Raw genomic sequence first — 22,648 nt, 5'->3', positions numbered from 1 at the left:
AGGTTATCACAGACTCACAGGAGGTTGGGGTTGGAAGGGACCTCTGGAGATCATCTACTCCTGCTTTAGCCTCTGTAAAGCAGGTTCACCTACAGCAGGTTGCACAGAGTTACATTCAGGTGGGTTTTGAATGTCTCCAGGGAAGAAGACTGATCATGCTTGATTTGACTTAGTTTGGGAGACTTCACTTATTCTGAGTTTTATGGTTTGGGTTTTTTAAAAAAATCAGCTTAATACTTAAGCATTGCAAACAACTTTGAGTAAAACTAAATGTAGTGATATAAATACATATACAAATGAACAAATATTCTAGTAATACGCTTGGCTGCAAATATAAAGGTAATGAATGTCTGCTATAGTCTATTTCCCATCTGGTTTTAATAGTCTGCAAAGTGTTTCCAAAAGGTTAAGATCATGCTTTTTGCAACACATCATCGATTTTTCTTTTCCTGATGTTAGATTATTATCCAACTCCACCCTGAAATGTGATGGCCTGACAATAAATATTTTCTCCTAAAATCTCAGATCATAAATTAAGCTAGTTTGTATATTCTGATTTGTGTGTGTGTGTGTGTTTCCTACACTTAAAAAATGTTTATGAATGAAAATAAAAAAGTTATTCCTACAGGTTTTGTACTTAAAGATTATTTTTCTAAATTCTAGCTGTGACAATGTAAATAAATTACATTTGGATTCCAAGGAAAGAAATTAAGCATTTAACACTGTAGTGAAAGCACTGAAGTAATTTGTAATTTGTCAGGAATTCATTCCTCTTGACTGATGTGCTAAATGGAAGCATGTAGGACATTAAAAGGATCTTTTATAAATATTGGTATTATTTGCTACTGCTTATGGAATATGTACATGTTCTGCTATTGATTTGCTTGCAGCCACATAGTTAAACTGTAAGATTTCTGGCTGGTAAAATCCCTGTGCACGTATAATGGTCTTTCTGTGCTTTGCTCGAGGAGAATGGTGCCAGCTTTTGCCTCAGTATTTCTGGCTCATTCCACACAACATAATTTTGTTAGTGTCTAATTGCCAAAAAGTATCAGCTCTGCTAGTTAAAGCAGTTAGAAAGTTTTCTTAATAAAATTTGTACACAATCTTATATTTATATACTTTTAAAAATATTAGTTCAGGGTGTCCTTTGTAGCCCATTCATTTTCTTTAGAAAACATTCTGGTTACAGGTTGGCTTCTCTAAGATGTCACTCAAACTCATGATATGTTTGCCATAGTGTGGTAGTGCTATGGCATTCATCATGGCAGTCACTCCGACTACCAAAGGTAATGAAATTTGGGTTTCACATTTTCTCTTGAGGAACTCTATAGGTTTTGCTTCAGATCAAAAACATGGACCTCCACCTGTTGTCTTAGTATAAACACACGATTCCTCAAAGCATCTGCTAATACCTCATTGAAGCAAACAAGACAACCAATCGTTTGATATGCAGTAAAGAGAATGGGTGTCCCTTGGATATTTCTCAGACTGATTTAGGTATTTTAATAGGAAAACCTCAGTCAAACATTTAAATAATATTAAAGGCAACAGGCCAAACTATTTCTTGTCATTCTCTTTTAGTTGGTGACCAATCTGGCCCCATTTGAGTCAAGCAGTACAACAGTGAAGTACTCTGTTCTAGTACTTCTCAAAGGAGTAGCTGTCAGATATTTAGCTACTTCTTTATCGTGGTTTAACCCTGGCTGGCAACTGAGCTTCACGCTCGCTTACTCCCCCCACAGTGGGATGGGGGAGATAATCAGAAGGGTAGTAGTGAAAACTTGTGGGTTGAGATAAAAAAATACTTTAAGAGGTAAAGAAAAAGCCACACATGCAAGCAAAGCAAAACGGGAATTCATTCACCACTTCCCATCGGCAGGCTGGTGTTCAGCCATCTCCAGGGAAGCAGGGCTGCATCACGTGTAATGGTGACTTGGGAAGACAAATGCCATCACTCTGAATGTCCCCCCCTTACTTCTTCCCCCAGCTTATACACTGAGTGTGACAACCTATGGTTTGGAATTTCCCTTTGGCCAGTTTGGGTCAGCTGCCCTGGCTGTGTCCCCTCCCAGTTTCTTGTGCACCCCCAGCCCTCTCGCTGGCAGGGACTGAGAAACTGAAAACTGTAAACATCACCCAACAACAAACAAAACTATCAGTGTGCTATCAACATTGTTCTCACACCAAATCCAAAACAGAGCACTGCAGCAGCAACCAAGAAGAAAATTAACTATCCCAGCTGAAACCAGGACATTCTTAAAAGTACAAATTCCTTGTTGTTAACAGCTGTTTATTGGTTGCCATCACAAGTGCAACTTTATTTGGGATTTCTGAAATAGGGGGAGCAATGTGTATCATTCAGTTAAAGCAGTGGGAAAATACAGTTTAAATATGCATACAAGAATATAGGAAAACAATCAGAAACATAATTGCTAAAAATTGAAAAAGAAAAATTATTTGAAGTCATAAACAAAAACAATTTTAAGTCACAGTATCAAGTAGAAAAAAATCTGTTCTTTCCAACTTTCTTTTTTTTTGGTAGAAGTTTGTTTAGATATTCTTTAGATATAATTTTGCACTTGATTTGGGATATAGCAAAATATGGTAGCTTCTTATAGTGATAAGGACAGCTTTTATTTCAAACTTTTTGCTTTCCATTACTGTATGACAGTCTGCAGGTATCTACACCTCTGTCTTCCATAGTGAGCAAACTAATAAAACCAATCTAAAACTGTATGTGCAATGTCAGCATATTATGAAGTTCACCATCTGAATCCACAGTAACAAATCAGCAAGACATGCATGGGACAGCATGCATAGCAAGCGGCACTCTGTGTGTTGTTACATTCTCACATTGCCATAATTAGCACTTGACCTTCAAGGTATGAAATAGCATGTCTGTGCAGATCATATACTATTCAGAAAATGATTCACTGAGTTTTGATATACATTCATAATACTACTTGCACAAATGACCCTGTGCACTGCTTTTCCTACAATGCTATCTATTGCCCTTTCCACAAAGCCCACAGACAGGACCTTACACAAAATTTAGCTGTTAAGACGCTTCAGGTAAATGTCAAAATTCTTAAGACCTTAGACACAGCCTCTAACTTCGAGCCTGTACCACTTGCTAAGTACTTTTATAGAGACACTTCAACTTCACCCTTCTGTACTGGACTTAACTCGGTCAGTATACAATAGCCTGGAGGAAAGCAAGAGCAATCACTGACCAGGTGGTGGGGCTGGATCTCACCCAAGTATTAGATCACCTTGTTTTGTAAATACAAGGAGGATGAAGAAAAAGAAGGGAGGGGGAAGGGGAAGCAAAACTCAAACCTGCATTCCCACCTGGCTGCAATAATGAACTTTCCCAAAAGATCAATAACTAAAGAAAAAAAATGTTAGTGGTCTCAGCTTGTGTGTTGTTTTTACTAACAATAAGCACTAACATGGGATAAAGCCCAAGCAGCTTTTTACATGACTTGTCACATTTGTTACAGACTAGGGCCTATAAAGGTCCGACCTCTCTTTAGAATTTGAGATGTAATTGATCACTGGTGTCCTGTCATCTCCTCAGGTACACTTACAGAAACTGTTTTCAGCTATTTTATTGAATAGGAGCATTCTTACTATGTATTCCCCATATATCTTAGAAATACTGGTACGCTGTTTCAGGCTTTTGGCTGACTAAAGTAACTGCAGATGGTCCCAGCTATCACTTGGCTCAAGCACACTCTAATGCACAGTGTTAAACACTTGGAACTGAACTTTTGTTTTTATTTACATGTCTGATTTTGTATTTCTGTGACTTCTGCCAACTTCAGTCTCTCTTTTGTGGTTTCTTCTATGACGCCACTGAAGGCTTCTCGGGTGTAAATCTACTAACTGACCTTCTACAGAAAACATTTTAAATAAAACAATGTCTGGCTTTAATGCTGAATGTTTTTCTGCTTCAGGATATGGGAGGCAGACTGTTGGTGGATAGAATATGCCACCAAGTAAACAGGTGCTGAGTTGACATTAGTCAATGTCAAATACCTTTTAATTTTAGCATTTTTTAAAGCTAAGGCCTCATTTTATTTTAGAACTGAAATTCAAGTAATTTAAAAGCCATGCTTGTGGAAGCTAATAGCTGTGAACTTGTTCTGGTTTTCCTCCATGCCACTTCCATTTAAGCAGACATGGATACAGACAATGCCTGATGCTTGCTCCTCTCCCCTCCGTGCTCTTTTTGCACATGTGCGGAGGCTCTGTTAGGAACTGAATCCATCAGCAGAAGACAGGAAGCTCTGCTACAGAGAAATTGCCAGATTTCTGTATTGTCTATTCTCCTACTCTGATTAGAAGAACAAAAAGAAATTGCAGAACAACATGGTTTGCAAGCCTACTGATGCTGAGCATGAACTGTGATTCAAATCAGACTTTGTGTGGGAATAATTCTCTTTAGATGATGACCAGAAAGAGCATAATTAACATGCCTGAGTTTGGAAGTCAGGACTGGCACCTTTACACATTAACTCACGCTTACTGAGGAACACTAGTGCCAGCTTTTCCTGCATTATGTACTATCTTTTCACATTAATTTCTTAATATTAAGGCTGAAAGCCTTCACATTTTCCACCCAAAGATGATCCTCACAAAAATGTTTGAAATTAAAATTCTATATTACTCAAAGTATGTATAGTTTTAGTTTTACTTTCCTTGTTTTGACTATCTTACCATTTAAAATGTTATTTTACTTCATGTCATGCAAATTTTAACAGGGTAATTGTAAGTAGTCTCTACATTGCTTAGCAGCCTGTGATTTGGCACTGGCTGATCAAATTACTTGGGTTTATAATTTTTATTTTTTTTTAAAACGTTTCTTTATATTTTCTAGGAAATCTTGCAGTATTTTTCTTCCACAGTAATGAGCAGATGGGGGTTTTAATTTTTTACCCCATTAGGGTAGAGGGATATTTTAAAATATAAGGATCTTTCCATGGACCAGAGTTTCTGTTTTCCAGCTTCATGTTAATGACTGTAACACAAGTAACAACAAATGTTCTCTGAATCAGATTTAGGACCATTACTAGAAAAAATCAAATTTCTATGCACATTTAAAAATCTTTATATTGTTTCTGAAATACATTTATCTATTTGCAAACACATTCAGGGGCTGTGCTTAAAGTAGGCAACTGAAAGCATTTTAGTTGATATTCACTTAGTCTGGAGAATGGGGGAAAGGAGGTGAAGGGATGGGAATCGCCTGTAACCTTCCTCTTCAGTCGATGACCTCTCCATGCAAAAATACCCATCCAATTGTCACTCTTTCTGTAGGTTCATCTGTTTCTTTAAAGGCAGGATTGGAAAATGATTAAAAAATAATGTAGTTATAGTCAATAATAAAAATTATGGTCTATGGTATGCAGAAAATACACAGTGCAGGACTTAAAGGAAGGCTACTGGCCTAAATGCAATATTAATGAATGACTTGGCACAACAAACCAGAAGACAGGTTATCTGGTCAAGATGGCAGGAGTATTCCCATAACAGGGTCTGGATTTGGACCAGAGAAGAGGAAGGGAGAAGGGGGAGAAAAACTAACAGATTTAATTTTCAAGGTTGATTGGGAATAGAGACTTGAGAGGTCTATTTTTTGAGGGTGGCTGTTTTCTGTCATAGTGTCATCTCTAAAACGTGAACCCATTCCTGCTGTGCAACAAGCCAGTCTTACACACTGAGAAGAGATACTGTTTTATTACAGAGCTGGGCAAGTCTGGATGCTGGCCAGCATACTGCATACTGCAGTACGAAGTTTACAGAGTTACAAACATTGTATGCAAAACGTTACTGGACTTTCGCTGCCCAGAGGGCAGGTCCATGCAGATGATTTGGCACACATCTGCATATCCATTACCTATAGCATGCTCTCTGAGGAAGGGTCTGAGTGGGCCTGGGACCTTCCCTTAGGGGTGTGATTTTTTGTATTACAATGAGGATAGTTCCTTCCAGGGCCAGGCTGAAGGCCGTCGGTGCTGACTCATGAGTTTAACGTGACCAAGATAGTCTTAAGTGTGCATGGCCTCCATCACAGAGACAGCATGCTCTTTGTTCTGTCTTTCCCTAGGCTGACCCCCTTCATTAGAAGCCCCTTCATTCGTCATTCTTGACAGCTCTAGAGGGTCAGCTTGACCTAAACTCTTGTGTGCCTATTTGCCTAACATAACAGTTAAACACTGAACCTGAGTTCAGCACTAAAGCAGAGTTCAAGAATTTGGGAGTTTACACAACAACAGGATCCCTAGTGTTCATTTTTTAGTAGAATTGACCTTCTTGGCAGCTTACTCTTTCAAATTACTGTAACGAAGGACTGGACTGGACTGGCGTTTGCTTATGTTGGAGCCAAGGAGGGAGGCCAAAACACAGCTACACCCAGCTTGCTTCATCCTGAAACCGTGACAGACCTTTCTTCAGTGGTGTGCATGGGTGGTCTGGAAACACAATATGCTCCCTATGCACACGGGGTTTGCTGGCCATCAGCCGCCACAGCATCGCCGTCAGAGCCAAGGGTATCAGCAAGCAACCGTGTCTCGCACGGCCCGCGGCAGCGGGGCACACAAGCCACCGCACAGCCGGTGTCGCAGGCCTGCCCGCCCGGGCGCTGCAGGCCCTCCGCCCACGCAGGCCGCGGCCGTACGGCCACCTCACCGGCACGGCGCGGTCCCTGTCAGCAGTGCGTGCCTGTTCCCCACATCTCCGCACGCTGGTGCCAGGAGGGGGGAGCGCCACAGCCCCATCTGCCCACGGGTACAGGCCCCGCGACGGCGCCGGTGCCAGCCTCGGTGGCCGGGCGTCCTCGCCCCACACCCGCCGGCTGTGCCGCCCCCGGCACCGGCGGGCCCGGGCGGGAACCGAGGAGGGAGCCTCGCACCCGAGCGCCCCACGCCCCAGTCCCTGAAACACAGGTAAAGCCCCTCAGCTCCTCGGGCGGGTGTTAAAACAGGGACAACCCCCCCGGCCCCTCCCTCCGCTGCGCAGCCTTTGGGGGCCGTTCCCCCCCCGCGCAGTCCCGCCTCGCCGCCAGGAACCGCACCTCCCCGTGCGCCGCTGGGCCGAGCCGGCCCCCCCGCGCACCGCAATGGTTTAACCGCGGGGGGGCGGGAAGGTATTTAAGTGCCGGGTTCGCTTCCGGGTTTCGGTGCGGGCGAGCGCTGTGTGGTTGCTCCTCCCCTGCCGGCGCTGCGGCGCGGCCCGGGCAGGCACTATGCGCAGACTCGGTCCTTGGCGCAAGATGGCGGCGGCGGATAAACAGAAGCACGAGCACGGGCGGGTGAAGATCGGCCACTACATCCTAGGCGACACGCTGGGCGTCGGCACCTTCGGCAAAGTCAAAGGTGAGCGGCGGGGAGCGGCTCCGCCGCCCGCCCCGCGGAGCAGAGCGGCACGTCCCGAGCGGGGCGGGGGGGCTGCGGCGGGCGGCGCGCCGGGCTGGGCGGTGGGGTTCCCCTCACTGGGGCCGGGCGGCCGCCGAGGTCCGGCCAGGAGGGCGTGCGGGGCCCCGGGGCGCGGGCCGTGCGTGTCCGGGGTCCCGCTGCCCCGGCGGGGGCCCGGCGCCGCTCCGCCTCCCGCCCGGAGTGCTGCGGCGGGACGAACTGCGCGGGGGCGGCGCCGCTCCCGCCGGGCCGGGTGAGTCACCGGGCTGCGGCGGCGCTGGCGGTGCGGGGCGGCGTGGGCGGGGGGCCGGGGAGGGCTGCAGGCCGGGCGGGGCGGCCGCCCGGAGGCGCTTCTTGGGGCAGTTAGCGGAAGCCCGGAGCCGCCGGGCCGGCGTGCGGGGGCCCGGCGGCGCTGCTTGGGGCAGTTAGCGGGGGCCCGGCGGCGCTGCTTGGGGCAGTTAGCGGGGGCCCGGCGGCGCTGCTTGGGGCAGTTAGCGGGGGCCCGGCGGCGCTGCTTGGGGCAGTTAGCGGGGGCCCGGCGGCGCTGCTTGGGGCAGTTAGCGGGGGCCCGGCGGCGCTGCTTGGGGCAGTTAGCGGGGGCCCGGCGGCGCTGCTTGGGGCAGTTAGCGGGGGCCCGGCGGCGCTGCTTGGGGCAGTTAGCGGGGGCCCGGCGGCGCTGCTTGGGGCAGTTAGCGGGGGCCCGGCGGCGCTGCTTGGGGCAGTTAGCGGGGGCCCGGCGGCGCTGCTTGGGGCAGTTAGCGGGGGCCCGGCGGCGCTGCTTGGGGCAGTTAGCGGGGGCCCGGCGGCGCTGCTTGGGGCAGTTAGCGGGGGCCCGGCGGCGCTGCTTGGGGCAGTTAGCGGGGGCCCGGCGGCGCTGCTTGGGGCAGTTAGCGGGGGCCCGGCGGCGCTGCTTGGGGCAGTTAGCGGGGGCCCGGCGGCGCTGCTTGGGGCAGTTAGCGGGGGCCCGGCGGCGCTGCTTGGGGCAGTTAGCGGGGGCCCGGCGGCGCTGCTTGGGGCAGTTAGCGGGGGCCCGGCGGCGCTGCTTGGGGCAGTTAGCGGGGGCCCGGCGGCGCTGCTTGGGGCAGTTAGCGGGGGCCCGGCGGCGCTGCTTGGGGCAGTTAGCGGGGGCCCGGCGGCGCTGCTTGGGGCAGTTAGCGGGGGCCCGGCGGCGCTGCTTGGGGCAGTTAGCGGGGGCCCGGCGGCGCTGCTTGGGGCAGTTAGCGGGGGCCCGGCGGCGCTGCTTGGGGCAGTTAGCGGGGGCCCGGCGGCGCTGCTTGGGGCAGTTAGCGGGGGCCCGGCGGCGCTGCTTGGGGCAGTTAGCGGGGGCCCGGCGGCGCTGCTTGGGGCAGTTAGCGGGGGCCCGGCGGCGCTGCTTGGGGCAGTTAGCGGGGGCCCGGCGGCGCTGCTTGGGGCAGTTAGCGGGGGCCCGGCGGCGCTGCTTGGGGCAGTTAGCGGGGGCCCGGCGGCGCTGCTTGGGGCAGTTAGCGGGGGCCCGGCGGCGCTGCTTGGGGCAGTTAGCGGGGGCCCGGCGGCGCTGCTTGGGGCAGTTAGCGGGGGCCCGGCGGCGCTGCTTGGGGCAGTTAGCGGGGGCCCGGCGGCGCTGCTTGGGGCAGTTAGCGGGGGCCCGGCGGCGCTGCTTGGGGCAGTTAGCGGGGGCCCGGCGGCGCTGCTTGGGGCAGTTAGCGGGGGCCCGGCGGCGCTGCTTGGGGCAGTTAGCGGGGGCCCGGCGGCGCTGCTTGGGGCAGTTAGCGGGGGCCCGGCGGCGCTGCTTGGGGCAGTTAGCGGGGGCCCGGCGGCGCTGCTTGGGGCAGTTAGCGGGGGCCCGGCGGCGCTGCTTGGGGCAGTTAGCGGGGGCCCGGCGGCGCTGCTTGGGGCAGTTAGCGGGGGCCCGGCGGCGCTGCTTGGGGCAGTTAGCGGGGGCCCGGCGGCGCTGCTTGGGGCAGTTAGCGGGGGCCCGGCGGCGCTGCTTGGGGCAGTTAGCGGGGGCCCGGCGGCGCTGCTTGGGGCAGTTAGCGGGGGCCCGGCGGCGCTGCTTGGGGCAGTTAGCGGGGGCCCGGCGGCGCTGCTTGGGGCAGTTAGCGGGGGCCCGGCGGCGCTGCTTGGGGCAGTTAGCGGGGGCCCGGCGGCGCTGCTTGGGGCAGTTAGCGGGGGCCCGGCGGCGCTGCTTGGGGCAGTTAGCGGGGGCCCGGCGGCGCTGCTTGGGGCAGTTAGCGGGGGCCCGGCGGCGCTGCTTGGGGCAGTTAGCGGGGGCCCGGCGGCGCTGCTTGGGGCAGTTAGCGGGGGCCCGGCGGCGCTGCTTGGGGCAGTTAGCGGGGGCCCGGCGGCGCTGCTTGGGGCAGTTAGCGGGGGCCCGGCGGCGCTGCTTGGGGCAGTTAGCGGGGGCCCGGCGGCGCTGCTTGGGGCAGTTAGCGGCTGTCTCCTCTGTGTTTACGGAAATAATCAGTGGAAACTAATGATGCTGCATTTATTGAAAGTAGCGCCCAGTACATGAGGGAAGGGGGGAGTCCTGAGCCACCCGTACGTTGAGTTTTGTCGCACAAGTACTGGCACTTTATACCCTGGTAAAGAAGGCAAGATTTCTCCCTCTATAATGAGAGAAATAAGCATAAAAATATGAGCCTGGAATTGTTGGATTAACTGGCAACACAGCTGATGCACAGACATGCAAAGACTTTATGTGAAATGTAGTTGATCCAGTGGTTATCAACTGTTTTTTTTCAGCTGAGGCTTTAAAAATATTTCCTAGTAGGAGTGCAGGCACTATGCTGCAAACTTGAAGCCTAGTAGAAATGAAATAGAAATTAAACTTTCCCTTGATGCCTGCCACCTGTGGGAAAACTGCATTAGCTAAACTGCTCCTGCTGTGGTGTTGGTGAGAATTGTTCAAATATTGGGGAATGCAAATTGAAAACATTCTTTCACAAATAAGTTCGTCTAGATTCAGGTTGTATTATCCATAAGGTTTTTTATGGTTAACTTAATGAATTGCTTATGGTTATAACCAGTAAAAAAACCCGGCTAATCCTGTTGTGTCTAACGTGCTGGTTGGCTTTTAACATGATTCTTTTTTTTTTTCAGCATAGATGTTCCTATTGTATGTTTTCTACCCAAGCTCTTTCAACTATTGGTATGTCCTGAAGAAATTACTGATGTATAGAAAATCGGAGTATATTAATCTCTAACAGCATTTGGAAAAGTAGTGGAAAATATTTTGCGAGTAAAGCCCTTTGAGTCTCCCTTTTTCAAGGCAGGCTTATAAATTGCCATCCCCAGCCACAGTGGGGAGCAGTGAACCTCACTGGCAGCTGCCATACCAGTCTTTTCCTTGGGAATTTAGCACCTCTGTAAACAGAGAGATGAGATAGGGCAGAAAAACGGCATTAGATTCTCTTTCCTCGGGGAGGGACTACATGGTTGAGGGGAGGAGTCAAAGGCATGCTGCCGGTTTTTTTTGCCTGCCAGTGCACTGCACAAAACTAAGGTTGGCATACCTGTTAATGTTCCAGTGTGCTCTTAAATTTCAAAGCGCTGTTGTACTACTACTGCTGTTCTTATCTGTATTGGCAAAAATGTGTCTGAAGATTAAACCTTGGAAAGATGATCAATTTGTGGAGCTACTGTTGTAATTTTAGTATATTATTGGACTTTGCTACTATTAATATTTCATGAAATACACTTAGCTTGAAACACTTAACTGAAAAAAGGTTGCCATTTTTATTATTGCTCTATTTCCTTAATACCCCTCTGTCTTCCTTATTTGATTGATGTTAGATGTTCTTTTAGGCTGCTTTGCAACTACTGACTATGTGAAGAGTACACATGTGCATATCTGAACATATTTTTTCTTAAGGATGAGGGAGAAATCACCTGGTGGTGAAATGCAGCATCATTCTGCATACAGAATACCTTAAGTGGCTTGAGAATATATTTAGGATTCAGAAGCAAGTGTTAGTGGTCATGGACTAATACTTGGTTTCCTTATACATAGTGGTTTAAGGTTTGGTTTTTTTCTCTTGCCCCTCCATGATGCACTTTGTCTTGCTTTAGCTGTACTTAATAAAGTATTCTATCTATATTGCACTGGTTTTCTTCCTGAGCATGTATTTCCTTTATTTACTACCAGACAATCTGTGACTGTTTTCTGGTAATCATCATTATTTTCCTTCTCTGTTGACTGATAAGATTTTGTCAGTTGAGTCAGTTGGTCAAGACAATGATGAAAGACCCAGAAATGGACAGAGAAGATCAGTTTGCTATCTGATGTTGTGCAGCAATATGCCATTGCACAACATTAACTCCTGGGGTCTTTTTGTTGGTGAAAACATTTCTTTAGCTCGTACTTTTTAATTAAAGACTGCTTTCATCTGAGCCTGGGGTTGGCTGTTTGATGTATTACTGAAATGTTTCATTCAGCACAATGTATGCTTGTTAAGCTTTTTTTTTCTACAAACTTAATTACAGGTACTTATATTTCATAGGAGTGTTGTGTTTACTCGGGATGGCCTCATAGTCAGTTTTCTTTGCAACTGAAGGCATGCTGAACAGAAACAGTTGAGAAGTCACTGCTGCTTTGAGATTCTTGTCACTGTCTTGGAAATCTTGATGTTATGCATAGTCATTGTGAAGCTTGAAGACAATTGGTATTAGCAGAGATTAAAGAAGTATAGGGAAATACTAGGTCTGTAAAGTAAACTTTCTGCAGTGATGCTCTTGAAGGACTGAGACCTGGTTGAGGATTAGGGTGACTAACATAAATATATTTTGATTAGTTGCAATTTCTGAGACTTTCCTTTTACAGGTAAAACTTCTGTCAAGGGATGATACAAAGTAGCTTTCTGAAAGATAACAATGGCTGCTTACTTCTCTACATGCTGTTATTGTATGAGGTCTTGCTTTCAGTTCTGTCTTCATGCTAAATTCAAAAGTAGTCAGCAGTCTTACCAGTTCATGTCTGCTGTTTTACTGGTAACATATACCTTGAACCGTTTCCAAGAAGACTATTTTATTTCCTGAAGTAGGCGGCTACTGGAAACTCATATCTTTAAAAGCTAGGTTTGTTACAATTTAAATTGAATTTAAAAAGGAAGGCAAAAATTGCTGAAGAAAATGGTGATTTAATTTGAAATGTTTTAAGCTAAGTGAACAGGCTTTTTAGGACCTGCACAAAACTACAGTGTGTTTTCATTACAAGAGTTTATTCAAAGTTGGCAAACACAGTTGAAGCAAAAAATGTTGTTTTCTTCCAGTCAATGAATAAAATCAAGGCTTAGGCACAGTCTTGAAGGTTGTGACAGCTAGAATTGGTATCAGTCAGCTGCAAGTTTTGTTAAATTGTTAGGTGAAAAATGCATTTTCAGGAACCTCTTATGTGCCTTGTATATTGAACATAAATTGTTATAGCAAATAAATTGCTTTCTAATGTTTTTCTGAGTTCTAATGAAAGTCCAGTTTTCATCTAGACTGACAAATCAGAAATGAAGCAAATTGGCTGATAAATGAGACTTCATAACACAGTGCATGTCAGAACTAAATATTTATACCCTAAGCTGTAGAATTGCTGAAATATATATGCTACTTACTAAATTAAACGCCTTCTTAAATCTACTTTGTAGAGCAAAGGAAGATGTGAATTCATGTATTCATGAAGATGCAAATTCAGTTCCATCTCAGTGAGGAAAGAATGAGGAAAAACTTCCTTACTTTGAGGGTGACAGTGCTGGAACAGGCTGCCCAGAGAGATTGTGGAGTCTCCTTCTCTGGAGACATTCAAAACCCACCTGCATGCAACTGCAGCCTGCTCTAGGTGAACCTGCGTTAGTGGGAGGATGGCTACATGATTTCCAGAGGTCCCTTCCAACCCCAACCATTCTGTCTGATTTTTTTTTGGGTAGCTTCTAAGCTACTTTTTTTGCTTACTAACAAAAATTAATGTTAAATTTTAACTTACTGATTAAGATTTTGTCAAATACTTCTGGCTTACTTCACGTTATTGATTGGCAAAGACTGCAATTCAAATGGAAAAGCTGGTTTTCTAGTGCTTTGTGTTAATGATTCATTGCTCCTTAGGGTTTGAACATAAGTAGTATAATTTGTTGGGTACCTTTAAAAGTTCAATCACATTTGAACGGGGGAAAACAAGGGGAATGTGATTGCTTTAATTGTAGATCTGGTTGAAAGAAAGTAATTCTTATAGGTGACGTTGTTACCGAAATCTCAGAATGAAGAACTTATCGACACCAATGTGATGTAGATAAGCAGACACTTCTTTATTAACGGCCGGGTGCGTGAGCGAGTCCTCTCACGATAAACGCACGCCAGGTCCCAAAATCAGATTCCATATATAAAACTTATTCATACATATTCATTAAATATTCATACATAATATTTCCTGTAAATCATTAACATACTCTCCTCCTATATCCAATTTTGTGCAGTAAAGCTTAGAAAAGTCTAGAAATGAGTCTAGGGTACGATTTGGGTAGGTGGTATATGAGTCGGTGGTTGCAATCTCCCCCTGCCGGAATTACCTTTTACTAAAGTTCACCATTTCTTGGCAGGTAACTACAAGCTGTTCCAGTCAACTCTCCCCAGTTTCCATTAATCTCATATTCTGACATTTCAATACACCTCTACATACAGAAGACTGGTCAAATACAAAAAAACCTTTCAAACACTAAAGTTATTACCTAAGTTTTAACAATGGTTCTAGCCCCTTCTTCTAGCCTTGGTACAGGATGTACAGAACTCATAACAGCTTTTACTGTGCAGCTATAAGTTTCATTTAAAATTTTTCTTATCCTTCTATATTTTAATTTTATTAAATGATTGTATAAAATCAAAGTCAATCAATCTTAACTTATTAACAAATCAATAACAATGTGATTGTACAGTTCTAGGTAATCACCTACCAATGCTTTGTGGTCTGTCTAGAACTTGTGATGGATGTGTGCTTTGTCAGGCATTCATTGGCAGTGCAAATGTGCCTATCCAGTGTTTTGGTTATTGTGGCCATTTTTAGGTAATGGCCCTTCTGAGTAAGGGGATGTGTTTTTTGACTGTGCAGTTGGAGCCTTTCTGTATTCTCAGGTACAAAAGGCATTTCAATGCCACATTGTGATCCTTCAGTCTTGGGTAATCCACTGTTTAGTTTGCTCCCTACAGGAACTTGGATCAGCTGCTTTATTTTACACAGTGGCTATATTTTTTTGTTTTAAGAATAATCATCTTGTTATCTCTGTCTGCTTAGAATTTCTTCTCACTTGCATTGGTTTTTAGCTCAATACAGAGGCAAAAGGCAGCAGTAAAGTCTTGTGTTGGGAATGAGATTTAAAGATTGGTAGGTGATCGCTAATTCTATCCAAATTATCTATTGGATGTAGAAGGATTTTTGTGCATCACTGGTTTTTATCACAGCTTTCCATGGATATGTTTAAATAAAGCTTGAAGCAGGTCTTAAATTCTCAAGTGTGGGGAGGCACCCAGGTGAGTATTGTGTTTGGTACATATCTGTCTGGTCTCCATTCAAGTGGGCAAGGATGAACCATTTGGGTGTCCCTGGAGTCTGGTTTATCTTCAAAAAGTAAGAATTAGTGTGGCAAATGAAAGTAATGTAAGTTATGGTTTGCTATGCAATGGAAACCAATGCAGATACCGAAACCTTCTAGTGGAAAAGATACTTATCTTCTGTGGTTTATCTGTGATCCAGTGTTGGGTTTAAGAAGAATATCCTTAGCAACTTTGCAGCTATTTCCAAGAGCATCTGCAAAGTTAAAGACTTTAAAAAGTGTAACTGTCTAAGAAGTATTTTATACTTTTGTGTTCTACTGAAAGAAATTGAAACTCCTGAAAGTAGGAAAGAAGCTGACAAATGTACGAGTTTGTGTGTTTGCATTACTTCTTGTGGTTATGATTGGATTTTATTTTGTGCATTTCCTATAGCTTTTGCCACTTGTTTTGTTTAATAAAACTCTGATGTTTACTGCACAAACTGTGGAGCTTGCATAGGGTCACACTGCTCCAAGGACAGACAAATAATGTTCAAGTAAACTGATAAGATACTTTTAGTGGTGAGTCAGTGTAATTGCTGAAACAGGCATCTTGAGGGAAGGATAGCATGATTTCTTGAAGAGTGATCCTTGCCCTTGCACATAAAGTAGAAGAGCTGCAAGGTAAACATGTCTGAGTGGGTTACCAAGTGAGCCAAAACCACAGGGAGAGAAAATGGTTTCCCTAATTAGCAAGTTATTTAGCTTTGAGTTATTTATTGTTTGTTTGCAATAGTGCAAAAAAGTATTCATCCTACAAAACTTCTGAGGGCCAAGTTTAAGGTTTTTCTTAAAATACCCCATTCATCTTGCAGTGATAGACTTGTGGGAGAAATTGGAGTAGGGCAGGAGAAATGACATGCCATCTGATTTTTTTCAACCTCCCCACAGATAAATGGGGATATGTGGAATGCTAACAACTTGGTTTTCTTTGCTAAAGTTGAAGTGGGGAAATTAATGTCTTTACAGAGCAATTGAAAACCCTGGCTAAATACTTTTTTCCTTGCAGTTGGCAAACATGAGTTAACTGGGCATAAAGTTGCGGTGAAGATCCTGAATCGACAGAAGATTCGCAGCCTTGATGTTGTAGGAAAAATCCGCAGGGAGATTCAGAACCTCAAACTCTTCAGGCATCCTCATATCATTAAACTGTAAGTTTTGCTTTCTATAATCAAACATAATTAAGCAATAATCTTTTTGCTCTTGCTGATGTGAAACATGTTTAAAGGGCAATACTACTAGCAGTGTCTTGTCAGGAAAGTAACCAGCTTCCAAGTATGCAGTCAGTATCCTATGTGTTTTCACAAAACTGATCTTCCCTACAGGCCAGAGAGCTACAGATAATATAAAAGGTAATGACATGATAGATACTTTTAGTAGCATCCCTTTTAGGTTTTAGCTGCTATGTCAGTTTTCTTTTTCTGGTTTTATTTGATCCTTTTTCCGCTTTGAAAATGAGTTATTAAGAACAAGGTTGTAAAGTGCATTTCTATAGTCAGTTTATTATGTTTTCTTGAAAAACGTTTTTCTGACTGTATAGAAGCATGGATTTAACTTTTGGATTGAAAGGGTTAAAATACTATTTCTCTAGTAGTTTTAGCTGTGATATTTAAGTACATGAGGTACTTTCAACCAAGGTATTAGAGAGAAAATTGGTAAAGGTAAAGCATCTTGGACTATAAGATTTTAGGTAAAACTAACTTTGAAGATGTCACGTAAATAACTGCCTCAGGGTATGGAGGTTATTGAAGTGTTACACTGTAATACTAAGCTGCTAAAATAGTTGCACACATAATCATTTGTGTGTGAACACATTTTGAGTCTGAACTCATTGCTGTCAGTGTAGTTCAAGAATAACTACTTCAGTAAGCTGAAGCATGTCTTATCTTCCCCTTTCTGTGGGAATCGGTGTTTTGAAGAACATTGCGGTTCTGTAGTGTATGTGTGATTTCAGTTGTTTATTACAGTTTGGATATTTGCAGGCATAAGTGTACTGTCTTGAAACATTCTTTCTTTGCTACTTCCTGTCTTCTCAATATAATATCTGAATTTTGTCTGAAGTGTTACCAGTGTTCATTTTCTTGTTCCATTAAAAATAGATTACTTCTGGCTGCTGTAAGCTGTTTTTATTTTTTCCCCTTTTAGGTAAGGAGGATATGTAGGACAAAATCAGAATCTCTTAAATGGGGAGTTTGGCAATAAACTAGTTATACCAAACCTTTGAAGTTTTGAAATAATTCTAACTCTACTTGAGGTAGAATGATAAAAATATAATAACTAAAGTATCAGTACTTAGACCTAAATTTTTCATTAGTATTTTTCTCTGAAATATGTTCATGATTATTAAGAGTATTTTTTTTCTGGTCTTGAAATACACTTTATGGCAAGTCAGGTTTTTGCATGTTAAGGTTGCAAAGTGTATTTTTGAGACACTGGCAAAGTTCTTCTGAACTCTTTTGTCACTGCACCAAGCTGTCTGTGCAGCAGCACTGCAGATAGTTTTATAGAAATCATTTGGACTAAGTTTAGTTCTTTGAAAGTACAGTGACTAATATTTCTGGCATGGAAAACAAATTTCCTGCTAGCCTTGGCAATGATAACATCACATAGTCAAAGGAGAGGAGATAGCTTCTGAAAAGTATTGTCATTTCAGTAGCTGTAAATTGGCTGAAAAAAACTTTAAAGAATACTTTTATCTGACTCTTCTGCACAACTTTAGTTTTAACTCAATGTAACTAGCATCTTTTACTGTGTAGTCTAACAGGTATCTTCTTTTATCAGGTACCAGGTCATCAGTACACCAACTGATATTTTCATGGTGATGGAATATGTTTCAGGAGGAGAACTGTTTGATTATATCTGTAAAAATGGAAGGGTAAGGAAGCAGTCCAACTCTACAAATAAGTGACTTGTGTTCTGTTACTGCTTTTGCAGCATTCCTGTGTCACCTGACACTGAGGGGACAGACAGGTTTTTCTTTTGGAGCCTTGGGCAGGATGGTATAATTAAAGCTTTACTTAACATGGTATTATTAGTGTAGACAGAATTTATGATTAGTGGCACAGGATTTCTACAAGCAGAATCAATGTAGTACAATTTGTAAGTCACGTCATACAGAGTTTATAGTACAACCTGTCATTTCTAATCACCTAGACACTCTGCATATGTGGTTTGCAGTATCAATATAACAATCACAGTCTAGACCTGAAAAATCATATGAAAGAATGAGCTGCCCACTCAGCCCCTGGAGGAAGCAACAGATGGTGGTGTTGTCCCTGGCCACCACATGTCGTGGGTCTCACTGCTTAGCAGCAGTTGTGGTCCAGGTTTCCCACTTTGGACTTGTAACAGTGTGATTTGTATGGACAGTGCTCTGGGTGCAGTTACACTTCTCTGTTCTGTGATGGGGTTGGGGCTGGCTGGATGCCTGGGACCTTCAAGGCTGGTAAGGAAGGGCTTAATCAAGCCTGGTGCTCACGAGTCTTGAGGCCGGTAGGGATGATAAGAAATCCCTTTGGTTTGTCTGCTTGGTTCACAAGACCTTCAGGGCCTGATAATGAGGGAAGGGGCATGAATATGTGACTTGCTTAGTCACAGAATCACTACTTGCCTTATAAAATGGCACTAGTTATGCTAACCACACGAGCAGGGGGTACCAGTCACACTCTGTTAAATGTTTGTTTTTATGTATTCAGCATTCATTTTCCTGTTAGCAATTAAAATATACTTTGACTACCTCTTCTGAAAGTAAAAATTGTAATATGTTAACATATTTCAGATCCTTATGTATGACTTGGTCATGGCATTTTTCCTCTAGTGATTACTGGTATGTTAATTTACAGTAACTGGGTATAGACTGGATGGATATGTATCCAGCTGAAGTGGCTGTAAACTATTTCCTCATTATAACCCATTACTGCAAAGCTACCATTGTGGCCTTATTACCCTCTTCTACTAGTGGAATAGCTTCTGTGAAAGCTCTTGAAGTCACTTCTGACAAACCATCTAGATAGCCAGGGTGCTTTTAATTAGTTGTTAAAACAAACTGTAATTTTTGGGTTAGGCACAGGTTGGTAGGAAATGCCCAGTTAAGCCTGCTGTTTGGGACTAGCTGCTACTGGCATAAATAGCATCTAAAATGTATCACTTCTGTGCTGCATGTTTGCAGCTTGTCTACTTAAGTCTTACACTGTGCTTAGATGCGGAAGTTTGTTGATACTACGGTAAGACAAAGTTAATACTTGGGTGCTAGTGTTTCTAGTTACTTAGTATGTAACATCTGTCTAACCAATTTCAAAAGCATTACAAAATTTCAGTGGCTTTGAGTCTGTGGGTGTGTTGTAGTCATTTTAGAGCTATAGTACTAACAAAATGGTGTAAGCTATGAAGCTTTCTGTTACAAGTTCTGATAATCTGCTGTAAAAAGTATAAAAATGATAAATGATAACTTCAGGTCATGGGAGAATTTTCTTTAATATGAATGAAAACAAAGTTATCTTCCACTGTTTCGTAATTGTTTAAAACCTTTGTCTGTCTTAGCTTGATGAGAAGGAAAGTAGACGTCTGTTCCAGCAAATCCTTTCTGGTGTGGATTACTGCCACAGGCATATGGTGGTGCATAGAGATCTGAAGCCTGAAAATGTGCTGCTTGATGCACACATGAATGCCAAGATAGCTGACTTCGGTAAGCATTGCTGTGTTATATCTGATTGCATTTCTGGTGTTTAGATCCTGTTAATTACTATGGAAAATATTTAATTAAAAGTATACACTTGAATAACCTGTTGGTGGGACACAATACAAAAACCTGAAGAGAATGAATGTAAAGCAAAATTATGTTTTTGCACATGTGTAGAACTTGTTTTCCTCTCAAACTTTTTTTAGGTATTTTTTTGGTAACTGGGTGAAATTGTAAACGGATTTGTTTGGTTTTGTGTAACAGTTTTCTCTGAAATGCTAAATAGGTTTAGCTCCTGACCTTTCTACTTCAAAATTTACTCCTATTGCCTGTTTCACCATCTGGAAAATGTAGATGCATAGCTCTCTTGGAAGTACAGTGCAAGGGCAATTGATCATATTTAAGAACTACATTGCTATAGTAGAATACGCTAGTCCTATTAAACTACTCTATATTCACTTCAAAAACTCTAAATATGTGATTGAGAAATTGGGAATAAAGTGTAAAAAATAAAGTAAGAGCAGTTAATCTTGCAAGTCATGCTTTTTTTGCTATATAGCTGCCTAATTAGAAAGCTTAATTGTTTATACTAGCTGTGAACAGCTGCTAAGAAGACTGGGAGCTAGTTCTTGGAACTATGTGAATCAGGAAAACCATATAAGCATAGTAAGGTATCCATACTGCTACATCATCATGATATATCTCTTATAGTGGATAATACCTGCCCTTGTAAATCACTTCGAGGTCTTTGAGGAAAGGTGTTAAGGTAATGCTGAGTATTTTCAGTATATTTTGTAAGTATGGTGTTGCAGTATGTGAGCACTGGGAATCGTATTGATTTCTTGTGCATACAGAATACTTAGGCTGAAACTGCTTATGTGGTAAAGAAATAAAGTACAGTAACTTATAGAAATGTATTCCTGTAACTTAAGTTTATCAGCAAAGCTGTAATGGTCAGTTAGTTGTGACTAGTGTATTAATATATAAGAGCTTAATAAAAGCTTTCGTGTATTAGAATATGAAAGCTAACCAAGCTGTACTCTTTCATCTCCCACTCCCTTCCCTTTCTCCCATAAAAGGGCATAATTCCATCTCTGAGACGGAGTTCTCTGGCTTACGGTAGTCTTGATCATGCAGCACTGAGGAAGCTAGAACATATTATCCACAGCTATTCTTTAAGTGGTAGTTCTTTACTAATATTAGTCTGTACTGAGGGCTGGTGAATGAAGATGGCTTAGTTCTAAAGTACACTTCAGTAATTGCTAATGGAATATCTAAAACCAAACTACTGAAATGCAGTGATTCAGGAACCAGCTGAGCAGTGTGGATGTCTAAATTGTGGTGAAGTCATGTGTACTCCTCAGTCTCCTTAATCTGTATAACCTCTTAAAGATTTTTAGGCAATTCTCTGGTATCATCTTCCACTTTTGCATTTCGAAGTAAATGTGGTTTTTAAGATTTTCTTGTTAATGACCAAAATTGTATCTGGCTGTGCTGCTCCATCTCCCTTAGAGCAACTGTGTTCTGTCATGCCTGTGTCATCCAGATCAGACTGTTTTTTTTGTCTTGGAATGAATGTGTTCTCAAATTTTTCTAGGTCATGTGCAATAATGGATTGGTGTTACTCATCTGGTAAACTAAATGAAAGATTATGTAGCACACTTATATAAAAAAATCAGTAATTCCAAACAATGTTATTTCTTTACTGAGATAAATATGTTAATTTTCCGATTTGAATTACTAGTTGTTTGCTCTAAGTGGAATATGCAGTGTGAAATATTTTTGCTGTCTGAATTTTTAGTAGTTACTTTTATATACTTTCAGGTCTATCAAATATGATGTCAGATGGAGAATTTTTAAGAACAAGCTGTGGTTCCCCTAACTATGCTGCACCAGAAGTAATTTCAGGAAGGTAGTTTCTTTAATATCGGATGCATGTGTGCATGTATTTCATCCATTTTGCTGCTTGATTCTAAAGGCTGTAAAGCTACTTCAGTTGACAAGCTTGATGCTGAGAAACTGTGGGCTGAACTTTTAATTGTCTTGATAATTTTTCATGAGTACTTAAGGCTTCTGTGACCTACTTTTGCAATACCTCCTGTAAGGTGGAGGTCATTTCTAATGCCCCAAATCCAGTATGTACAGTGGGCCTGAATTGGTTTAAAATCTCACTTACAGCTGGGATCTTGGAAGTAGAGGTATGGCTAGAATTACAGGCAAAAGTCTGGTGTGAAGTTGAGTAGCAGGGAAATAACTGCTGCAGGGTAGATGCTTAATCATAAGGTAACTTTGCCTTTTTTGGAATCTTATGATTGTCAAATCTGCTGCTTTGTTACCCACCCTAATGCTGCCTCTCCTGACTGGAAGCCAAATGTCTTTTTTATTCATGTGACAAGTTCTTCTATATGGACTAGTCAAACTTTTCAGCCTCCCGGATTTGGAGGATAGATGATGTTGCACAGGTTCCATTATAACAGTGGTAACAATGTATGACATGAGCTTTCTTAGTAGTTGCGAATTTATTTCAGTTTGCCATTGCCTTAAATTGCATTTGTAGATTATCGTTATACAGTAGAGGAGAAAACTACTACATGCTTGTATCTTATATATTTAAAGAAGGAGGATGCACGGCATACAAATGAAATGGTATAGTACTTGCAGATTAGTTGTCCTAAGTGTATACGCTTTTAATTATTGTGATAGAATGTAAGAAAGTAGAGGAAATAAATATAAACTTAAATGTATTAAATGCAAATTTCTAATGGCTAACTCTTTCCCAGATTATATGCAGGTCCAGAAGTAGATATTTGGAGCAGTGGGGTTATTCTCTATGCTTTGTTATGTGGAACGCTTCCATTTGATGATGATCACGTGCCAACCCTTTTTAAGAAGATATGTGATGGTATCTTTTATACCCCTCAGTACCTGAATCCATCTGTAATTAGTCTTTTGAAGCACATGCTGCAAGTCGATCCAATGAAGAGAGCAACAATCAGAGACATTAG

The 22,648-nt window shown here is 43.4% G+C and overlaps 1 protein-coding gene across 1 annotated transcript in view; it reads left to right on the top strand.

Annotated features, from left to right (window-relative positions):
* Window positions 1-7,174: 7,174 nt before the first annotated feature.
* Window positions 7,175-22,648, top strand: part of PRKAA1 (protein kinase AMP-activated catalytic subunit alpha 1) — a 33,471-nt gene continuing 17,997 nt past the window's right edge. The window contains exons 1-6 of the mRNA XM_080372171.1: window positions 7,175-7,382; window positions 15,975-16,116; window positions 17,747-17,840; window positions 19,505-19,649; window positions 21,468-21,555; window positions 22,424-22,648. Of these exons, the coding sequence (XP_080228297.1) occupies window positions 7,253-7,382; window positions 15,975-16,116; window positions 17,747-17,840; window positions 19,505-19,649; window positions 21,468-21,555; window positions 22,424-22,648 (824 nt within the window). The 5' untranslated portion in view covers window positions 7,175-7,252. The remainder of the gene's footprint in view (window positions 7,383-15,974; window positions 16,117-17,746; window positions 17,841-19,504; window positions 19,650-21,467; window positions 21,556-22,423) is intronic.

Source organism: Falco punctatus, assembly GCF_963210335.1.
Source record: "Falco punctatus genome assembly, chromosome: Z".
NCBI classification, from domain to species: Eukaryota; Metazoa; Chordata; class Aves; order Falconiformes; family Falconidae; genus Falco; species Falco punctatus.
This window is presented reverse-complemented; position numbering and strand designations above follow the sequence as displayed.